This window comes from Austrofundulus limnaeus, unplaced genomic scaffold (assembly GCF_001266775.1).
Source record: "Austrofundulus limnaeus strain Quisiro unplaced genomic scaffold, Austrofundulus_limnaeus-1.0 Scaffold1490, whole genome shotgun sequence".
NCBI classification, from domain to species: domain Eukaryota; kingdom Metazoa; phylum Chordata; class Actinopteri; order Cyprinodontiformes; family Rivulidae; genus Austrofundulus; species Austrofundulus limnaeus.
In genome coordinates, this window is record NW_013953892.1 from 11,142 (window position 1) to 21,604 (window position 10,463).

At 39.0% G+C, this 10,463-nt stretch overlaps 1 protein-coding gene across 1 annotated transcript in view; it reads left to right on the forward strand.

The window, feature by feature from the left end:
* Positions 1–9,402, forward strand: part of ptp4a2b (protein tyrosine phosphatase 4A2b) — a 17,310-nt gene extending 7,908 nt beyond the window's left edge. Inside the window, exons 2-7 of the mRNA XM_014032593.1 lie at positions 4,262–4,557; positions 4,839–4,947; positions 5,027–5,119; positions 5,214–5,344; positions 6,708–6,782; positions 8,221–9,402. Of these exons, the coding sequence (XP_013888047.1) occupies positions 4,553–4,557; positions 4,839–4,947; positions 5,027–5,119; positions 5,214–5,344; positions 6,708–6,782; positions 8,221–8,332 (525 nt within the window). The 5' untranslated portion in view covers positions 4,262–4,552 and the 3' untranslated portion in view covers positions 8,333–9,402. The remainder of the gene's footprint in view (positions 1–4,261; positions 4,558–4,838; positions 4,948–5,026; positions 5,120–5,213; positions 5,345–6,707; positions 6,783–8,220) is intronic.
* Positions 9,403–10,463: the final 1,061 nt, after the last annotated feature.

The following is a 10,463-nucleotide window of genomic DNA, read 5'->3' on the forward strand; positions in this document are numbered from 1 at the left end:
CTGTCTGTGTGAACGCGTCCTTACGCATGCGTGCGCGCGGCCTACCCACTGCTGCACTAATGCGTGTCAAGAACAGAAAGGCAGACGCGGAAGTGGAAGATGCCGCAGCAGTTTGGAGAAAAACAAAGTTAAAGTAAAAAAAAAAAAACGACGCATCGACTATTAAATTAGTTGTCGACTATTTTAGTAGTCGACATAATCGTGACTAGTCGACTAATCGTGGCAGCCCTAGAAGTGATGCGTATAAGGTTGCAGGAGAAGGGGTGGGCTAATAAGTGTATACTTCTGCCCACTCCTTTCAGTGTAAGAACGTTATTTTAATGTTTGTTACCTTCTGTTGTGTTCAATAAAATTTATTAAAATAAAAAAATGCAGCTTCAACTACATTTAATCTCAGTGAATTTCATTAAGACATTTCTTAAAGTTTAAAAATAATATTGGTAACAAAATATCTCCAGTTTCAAAGACTAAGGCAGGGCTGCCATGCCGTGCCACCAGCCCCTCTAATACATTATTATAAATCTAAGCTGCCACAAATATATWATCAAACTCTTTAATGGCACATTTGGCCTAACCATTGAAAGCATGGATAAAATAATAAATATGAAACCTAGAAAATACATTTAAAACATGTTGAGTTAAAAAAAACGCAACATTGCCTTGCTTACAGTATCCCTACATATCGCAAAATATTGTATTGTGAGCCGTGTCATGCTTCATATGTAYCATATCACCAAATTCTTGCCAATACAATGCCCTATAAAATACTAGCATTCATCTGGGGGCTTAACTTGTTTTGTCAGTGAACATACACTGACTTTGATAAAGACATTTTTAAATTCAATAATGGATTCACCTGCGTTATTTTTAAAACCTTGGTGCTCTAAAACTTTGTCTGACTACTAAAATGTATGTAGGCCTCAAGTATGTTTTATCTATTTTTAATTCTCAACTTGACAAATTGTGTGTGCTGTTGACATTGCTTTAAACCAATTAGGAGCACCCTCTWATTGGACAGAAAAATGTAACAAGTCTTTTTTTTAAATGACAGCAGCTGCCAGTTTGACTTATGCACAACGATAACATACACACTTACATGTTAAGTACCACCAACTGTTGGCTTGTTTTTATTTAACAGCGCTCAGTGCGAATTTGTCTCCACAGCTTGTTTCCTGTGTGTGTGTGTGTGTGTGTGTCTGTGTGTGTGTGTGTGTGTTGGTTGTTTTTTATTTAATTTTTTTGGGGGGCTAGGCTGTTACAAACTTTTTCCCTCATTTACGCAGTGCATAACTGCAGAACCAGTTTGCAAATTTCAAGCATAATTTGCATGCCTTTCCCAACAGTGTTGATGGCAGCTGGACAGAGCTGGTGTTACCYCAAGTGTACTCGCTTCTCTTTTAAGAAGCTTAGTCAGGTCTGAAGTCAAATGGATGCCTTCTGTGCAAAGCACCAACTTCTTATTTTTATATGTTCTGATGGCAAAATAGTGAACTTATGCTGCCACAGTCAGTGAGTGATTAAAGTGTCTTGAGTTTGTACAAAATGTAAAATGATTGCGTTTAAACAAAGCTTAATGTTATKAACAGTCATCAACTTTTAAAATAACTATTTTGAACTTTTTGTGAATGTGTATAACCAACCACAATTCAGTTTTTTTTTTAACTGTGTACTCTGCACCTGTGACAGTTGAGACAACGAGCWTTGTAACTGCCTCTTCTTGAAACCTGCTAGTCGTTGTTTTTCTTTTCTTTTTTTTTTCTGTGATGAAGGCCAACCTTAGGTCTACCCAGTCTTTGTCTAGTCTTTAGCGGTCTGCATGCAGCCACTCTGTTTACAGCTGCTCAGAGGTGTTAATTAAAAGCATCACAGATAATCTTGGTTGTCATAAAAAGAAAAAAACACAGAGGCCATTTTATGTGCTCTTGGGATTGTTGCCAAGCACAAAAAATAAATTCAGAATTTAGAGTAGGTTCYTGAATTTATTTGACAGTGACACTGTGGTTGGCAGGTGGCAGTGTGTTAGATTGGTGGGAGTAAAACTGAAATAGTTGTGTTTTTTTAGCAATGGCCTCATGTAGGATAGGAGCAGTGCATGTAGAAAACTTTGTTTGACTAAAATGAATGAGAAACACACACAGCTACGTAGAACCTATGGACAGTGGCTGATTTTCAGACGTTTGCAGAGATGAGATAAATWAGATTGATTGGATAAAATCAGCTTTAAGTATCAGTCAATCACCCAAAATTAAGAAAAATTGGGACCAATAAATCAGCCATCCAATTTATTGGTGCACCCCTATTGARTTAACATTTTTATAAATTGTACTTGGAATAATGGTGAAGTTGAGTCAAAATTTAAAACGGGGAAAACATAGTCCTCAGGCTCAYTTCAGTGACCTGTGTAAAAATGGAGCAGTTGGATAAGGGCAAAAAGTTTCAGGTTTGAAATAAAAAATAGCGTGGGACTGAAATGCTGGAACCTATTGACTCTTTGCCCACCCTTTAATCCTCACCTTGTGACTACTGCCTGTAACGTGGTGCCAAAGTCCGAGTCTCTTACCACCCACTGCTCTGTGTACGCAGCCGGTGTCGTGATAGCCTGCCCTCATCCCGTCCCCCAACCCCCACCCCCCACACACACACACCTCCCTCGAATGCTGCCCTAAGACAGTTCCAGCCAGTTTGTGGCGGTTGGGTTTAGACTGTCAAGGACTTGGCAGGCGTTCGACTGCTCCGAAACTAGTTGCAGACCAGACATTACCTGTTCTTTTGAGTGACTCTGTTCACGTTTCCTGCTGTTCATATTATTAGTTTGCATTTAGGTGACAGGTGGTGAATTTACAGCATTATAATCAAAAGGTGAAGTAATTTTAAGTGTTGAAAAGTAGAATTTTCCAAAGCTTCTCCAGACTCATGTTAAGGTAAATGCAGGTTACATAATTGCGCAAGTCAGGAAATTTTTTAGAAGCTGCGAGAGGGTGTGTTTCAGAGGTAAAATATAAAAAAGGTCTTGCAAATTGAACAAAATATGCATAAGTCAAAATCCAGTCTGTTTAAATCGATCATGTTACAGTGGGTATAAGATTATATTATAAATTTACATTTGCCACTAAAATGTTCTGCCCAATTAAATCAGACTGAATTGCTGCTGTCAAATGTCTTCCATATGATGGTGCTGGGTTCTTTGTTCTGGCAAATGTAGTGCAGGTAAACATCTTAGGTCTTTTTTAATTTAGGTAAAACTGGCAATTCAAACACAGTTAARGGGTGACCTTTTTGTAAACACGAGTGCATGTGTTGACCGTAGCATGGGGACAGACTGTTCTCAATTAAAAATCAATGAAACATGTCTGAAATTGTTAATTAAAWTTTTTTACTAGCTTGAGTCTCAGTAATTCTTGGAAAATTATTAAACAAGTTGAGAAATTCCTGCGCATATTCCTTTTTATTTTTATCGTTTGTTTATATAAAGGACAAGTGTCAATTATTAACAAATACCATAGAATACAACATTTATAGCCTGGGCTAATTTGCAATGCCAACCTAGATTGGGCTTTGACAACATAAAAACAAACAGTTTAAAAAGAATAAAACTAGGGATGTCCTTGTTTTCTCAGAGTACAAATACTTCAGTTTGGGTACTTGCCACTACAGAGCACCGGTACCGAATAAGTACTTGGAACCTAAGCATTATACAGTGACTATAAAGACACATTTCTTTTATTTAGAACAAGGTGGGTCTCCTTCCTTTATAGACCTACAGCCCCCCTGACTAGAAATATTATCACATGATATGCTGTTGCAACATTTTAAAATAAATAAAAACAACAAATACAATTTTCATTGAACTTGTACGTCTGTGAAGCATGGAACTGACAGACTTTTCACTTGACGTTCAAAAAGGTATCAAATGTGGTCTCAATACTGGCTCCAAATATCAGAGCGTTTTCATCAAGTGTAAAATGCTGGTATTATTGGGACACCGCTAAACTAAACATTGCATTATATTTACACCTATAGTTATATTTAGCAACTTTTTAAATGTAAAAATCAAATTCTGTTGGAATTTAACGTTATCATTACTGCAACACACTTTATAAAATGTAATAATTACTTAAATGGGTGATACTTGTCCATGTTATTAAACATTCCAGCTACTCAGTGAAAAACATTTTATTTATTTTTATCTTTTTATGAAGTTTCTTTCTTATAGATAGTAAAACAGAATTTAGTTAGTCACTTGTTTCTTCTCTCTTCCCAGGGTTTCTGTGTTGACTTCAACCGTACCTATATGGCGTGTGTGACCGGAGAATTCTGCCAGGCACAGCACCTCACCTCTGTGGAGAAGTGAATCGGCCGCCCCGTCAGGGACTACGCTACCCAGAAACCCCCTTGATTTGCAGCACAAAAGGAACTGCTGACTTTTTCCAAAAGACCTCGTGGGATATTGCGTAGTCCTTGGCCTGACAGCACCGTCCTGTCGCAACCAATACGAAAAAATATTTGCTTTCTACTTTCTCCTTTAATAGCCAATCACAAACAGCTCTCCTGAATGGGGTAAACTCATTGGATGACTCCTGGATAGTGTCATCTTTTTTTTTTAAATTTCATTTTTAAAATTGTTTGTTTTTCCCCCCCTCACATCCCAAAGTTTTGTGGATTTAGTTTTTTTTAAATCTTGTGTTCATCATCCCACAGACTTGACCCATCCTTCACGTGTTGTCATTTTTATTTATTCTACCCCTCCCTAAATGTACAAATCTCCTAGCAGTCTTTGCTGACTTCTGAGCCAAAAGTCTTTTTTTGTAAGAGTATTTTATTGTAATTGTTTTTTAAAGCCGTCTTGCCAACATGAACCGCCCCGCTGCAGTCGAGATTACCTACGAGTGCATGAGGTTCCTCATCACCCACAATCCCACCAATGCCACGCTCAACAAGTTCACAGAGGTAAGAAAGCTCCGTCGTCTTTAGGCATCTTTGCTGAAATGGCCTTCTAATGGTAAATCCTTTATTTAATGTTTCTCAGGAGCTGAAGAAGTTTGGGGTGGACACACTGGTGAGAGTTTGTGACGCCACCTACGATAAGGCTCCAGTAGAGAAAGAGGGGATACAAGTATTTGTAAGAGTCCAAGCCCAGATTTTCCTTTTTTCGTGACAGCTTTCCTCACTCACACTGAGTGACTCATTTTGATTTTGTGCTTTCTCTTCTCCAGGACTGGCCCTTCGATGACGGAGCCCCTCCTCCCACGCAGATTGTGGATGACTGGCTCAAGCTGCTCAACACCAAGTTCCGAGAGCATCCTGGCTGCTGCGTTGCTGTGCACTGTGTGGCAGGCCTAGGCCGGTATGCGTGTTTTATTATAGTGTTTTAAAAAAATTCACACTAATGTGTCCCCTGCTTCAAAGCCAGCTGGTCATCCTGATTCATCACTAACACAAACTGCTACATGCATATGGAAAGAGCATGAAAAGCATTTGTTCATTCATTCGTTTGGTGTTGCAGATTTGAGCTCATTGGCTCACTTTTTTTCTCCTTGGGGTTAGAAATCAGCTTCTCGCATCTAATTCATCCCATTTGGCTGAGCTTCTTGTACAGCTTTTATTGGCCAGACAAGAGCCCAATTTAATTGCTTTTAACAGTGACTTCTGTTGAGTGGGGTCAGTGAGTTCACACACACACACACGGCCAAAGGAAGCACTGACTTGTTACGGGTGTCTGAAAAGTCTAATCTTGTCGTCTGGCAGGTTTACCGCTTGTTGCTTCTTCAGTACTGATTACACAGCTTGGGCCGATTGTGTCTTGTCATCATAAATGCACACCAGTTCCATCTATCCTGAACTTTTTTTGTTTCTCTCTTTCACTCGTCTTCGTAAACGCAGCTGTTTAGATGGTCTATCTTTAGTAACAGTTAGTTCCTCCTTCTGATTAAAAGCTGAACTCTGATGCGATGTGAAGAAACGCACCGTTGTGTTCGCACGGCGGCGCGACAGTTAGTTACTGTGGAGTTGCGTTGAGCAACACAAGTGTGAAAACAATGCAGGCAGAAGCACACAATGTGGGCGAAGTAGTGTGAAAATGTCTTTCCTGACCACAAGTGCACAGTGAGCCCCTCCGTTCTTCAGTGTTTTGCGTCGCTGTGACATTCCAGTGGTTGTATAATTGCCTGTATCGGTCAGATTGGCATTTTCTGAATTGTACCCCCCCGTGCTTTAAAATAGGTGGTAGCAAGCAGCACCTATGTGCTGTTTTTCCTCCTTCCACACATTTTCCTCCCGTTTTCTCCAGTCTGGTTTCACATACTGTTCCTTAATGAATTATTGCACAAGAAGAGCAGCGTAAGGAAATGCTAGTGCTTAGACGTGATCTGCCAAGCAGGCTTGAAAGCTCTTATATTTACTTTTTCCCACTATCTTCCCTCTGGTGAGAAAGACTAGACTCTTACTGTAACCTATCGCAGTTTTATATGTTTGTTATGTGTGTGGGGCACTGAGTGTGAGCACAGCACCTCAGCAGGGCACCTGTGAACTTGTGCACCTCCTGTTGATTTCCCAGGCCTGTTTCCCAGGTTTAACCTTCATCCCATCCCAGATTTCACCACCACATTACTATGGAGCTCTCTACCTTTGGTATTTAATCTGCATATCTCTCTCTCTTCTTGGTCTCACCATCTACTTGAACCGGACTGGTGGATTTCTTTACATCTCAGAGCTCCAGTCCTGGTGGCCTTAGCCCTCATCGAGGGAGGAATGAAGTATGAGGATGCCGTGCAGTTCATAAGGCAGTAAGTACTTTTGAAACTTTTTACTTAATGAATATTGTGTAGGTTCAAAATGTATAATTATTATTTTTTTCTTGGTTTAATCTTTAAAAAGCCAAACTGGGTGTGCGTTAGTCAGTCTTAAACATGGTGATTGTTGCCTTTGGGCTGTTGGGTTAATATTTTCTGTTGACAAGCTTTTTAATGATTGTCCCCAACAAAGCAATTTATTTTTTTTCTACGTTTAAGTTTGGGTCTTCCTAACTGGTCCCATTTTTGCCAGGAAACTACCATGAAGCCACCTTTATTGAGTCACTTTATAATATATTTTTTAAAAAGTGCTTAAACGATCCCTGGAAACCTTTGTTTCAATATCATTATTTTAATGTATAACCAGGGGTGCCCAAACATTTTCCCTGAGAGGGCCAAAATGAAAATTGATTTGAGGGCTGCGGGCCAAATGCAAACATAATACATGAAATGCAAATACTTCTTAGTAAAGTTTTTTTTATTAAGCTAGCAGGCTGTGCGGTGGCCTACACCTTTTTGTTTATTTATTTGTTAGCCAATGGACACAGAAAATTTGACAAACTCAAGCAGCAAGTATTTGTGGTCTTATACAGTGTTCAAATCTAGATGTGTGCTTTAATCTAATGTTTCTTGTATTTGATGTTTAAACYTAATATAATTCAAAAAGAAAGTAAGTGCCATGAGTTAAGACTATCTGCACTACAGCCCTTTTTATATAGTTGGACCAATAATTGGAATGTCTCAGTGAAAATAGTGTTTCTACATAAAACCGGAGCAGTTTGTTTTTGAATCTCCCATCAGGATTTAGAATCTGCTTTTATTAGATATTACACAAGAGTGGGGATACAACAACACCAGATGGTATTTATTAACAGCGTTTTAAATATTTTTTATAAATTTATAAGTATAAATTCCCAAATTTTAGGAAAAATACACCTTTTATTTTTTTACCTAGAATCATGCAAAATGACACATTTGCACAAACTTTGCTGGGAGCCTTCATGCAGATTGACAAAAATACAACTAATCCTCTAGACATGCAGTAAACAAATGAGAGGCTCTAATTGCATACAACTCCTGCAGTGGGAATTTTTTGACATGTTTAAAATTTCAGAGACATGAGAACAAGGCTTCGTGACTCACACAAGAACACGGAGAACTCTTGCAAATGTTTTGAGAAATTTTCGAGGCTGACTTCATAAATGGCATTTTACAATTTGTCAACACATTGAAGGCCCCAATTAAGCAGAGGAACCAGTTCACTGAAAACTTCCCCCTTTGTTTTTTTTATCGTAACTAGTCCCTAGATGCAGTTAAGATACAGGAATTTAAACTATCAACAGGTAAACAAACACATTCCAGAAAAGGTTGTGTGGTTCATGGAGTGTGACTGAGTTACTGAAACGTTTTTTTTTTCCTCTGCTTTTTGTAGGAAGAGACGTGGAGCCTTCAACTCCAAACAGCTGCTTTACCTCGAGAAATACAGACCCAAAATGCGTCTGAGGTTCAAAGATACCAACGGCCACAACTGCTGCGTGCAGTAGGCTGCCCATCAGTGCATCAGTTTAATGTGCATCTAGTCTGGAATCTTCCAACACAAGGAGATTTAAAAAAAAAAAAAAGAAAAAAAAGAAGAGTAATTATTGTGATTTCTAAACAGTGAATCATGGTTAATTGATCAGAGAGCAATGGAACGATCAAACGAAACTAAATCTGGGGATCCACCAGCTGAAACAACGAATGGAAGGTCAAAGCACACAGAAGGGCCCGCCTCCCGGTTCTACTGTACAACCACGGGCCTGATTTTTTCCACGAGTCCATCCTCCTTATATTTTTTTTCTTACTATTTTTATTTCAGTTGTAATTATGGGATAATACCTTCCATTATGTGAATTTTTATTTTTTACACAAATGTCATAATTACTTTTTTAATGTCCTCTAATTATTACAACGATCGGGCCTTTTTAAAGAAAACAAAACATTGAACACTTCGTGACTGTCTTTTATTATTATTTTCAGTTTTTTTTTGTTTTTTTTTTTTGCACAGAACTTGAAAGATTCACCTGAAAAATGCAGTAATGTTTTCCTTGTACTCTTCACTCGCTTTAAGTCACTTTTGAATTAAGGGGTTCACTGAGTGTGAATGTCGATATTTATTCACAAAGAAACGTGTGGCAGTTTTTTAGTTTGGCAGGGTGCAAGGACCAGTAGGTTTATTTTTAATTTTATTTTATTTTTTCATTGTTTGAGCCTTTTTTTTTTTTCCTCCTCTTTGAAATCTTGGAGTGCAATAATCAGTCCACCTCAGATACACTCAAACCCTGTTGAACATCTCACACACACACACATACTTATACATTTCAAACAAAAGAACTGCTCCACCTGGTTTTCCTCCGGTTTTTAATCATTCTACCTACAGAACGAGCGGGAAGTCTCCTCAGGACGTCCCCAAAATATGCACACTTAAACTCGTAAATACAGAGCCTTAGCTCCAATGTGACAGGCAGGGTGGAGAAGAATGAAAATGGTCAGTTTTTTTAATCATTGTACCCATTTTGGAAACATCCCCAATTCGTATTGGTTCTTTAAAAATAAATACATTGAAATAAACAAAGGCATCATGTGTTTTCTGTTTTCAGGAGCTTCATTAGTGTCCAGATTTAGTTGTTAACAAGGGCTGGTGTTACGTGGGATGGAAGCTCCTATTCACTTGAAGCTGATKGTTAATTAAACTACAAATGATTTTTGCCAGCACACGCTCAAACTTTAATTACCACAAACTCCAAGACCTCAAATCAGCATTTTTGGCGTGCCTTTCCTCTTGACATGGTGTGTCCTCAGTAGTGTTTGCTCATCAAGCGTGTCAGTCTGTAGCTGTCCAACGTGTTCTTTTATCCCCACTGGAGGGTGACTCAGCAACACGTGGAAAACACAGGACACTCTGGTACTGTGAAATGACTCACACCCTTCATGTTGATCACAATGCCAGCGAGACAGGAAGCAGCTAAAACCGAGTGCCCTCTGCTGTTTAAACTGAGCCATTACTATGTGAACTGTAAAAGCCTCGGGGAAGTATAAATCCATTACAAATGCAGCATGTTTAGCTCTTATCTGCTAATTTAGGCAAATTGAGCGAGAGGGGGAACTGAACAAAGTGATGTTTGCGTGTTTTCACTGAACAGGCAGCCAACGAGACGTCGGTGCCGTCGCAGAGCCACAAATGAGTTCACAAGCGTTCATTAGGTCAGTGGTGCAGAGCTTACTTTGAATCAAATGAATGTCATTAACCCCTGGTAAACAAATTCTGAAGTGCATCCCCAGCTCTTTATTCACTGATTTTGTTTAGCAGACCTGTTGGAGAGCCACAGGCTTGAGTTTTGTAGCATAATGGTGTAAGAAATCAATGGTGCGCTGACCTCTACAAGGCAAAAACTGGGTCTTCAAAGGCACCAGTATTGTTTGACTTGGTCTGTTTGGAGTTGGTGGATAAACAGGTTACTGATCAACATGGAAACACCGTTTTGGATAACATCTTTAAAGTTATAAAAAGACCAATGACCTCTTTTTTTCCATTGTGTGCCACCTTTTTCCATCAATAGGCGTCACTAAGACCTAAAAGGATCCTGTGACTCAGCATGCAGTCATGCTGAGTCACACATTGAGAGACGGGGATCA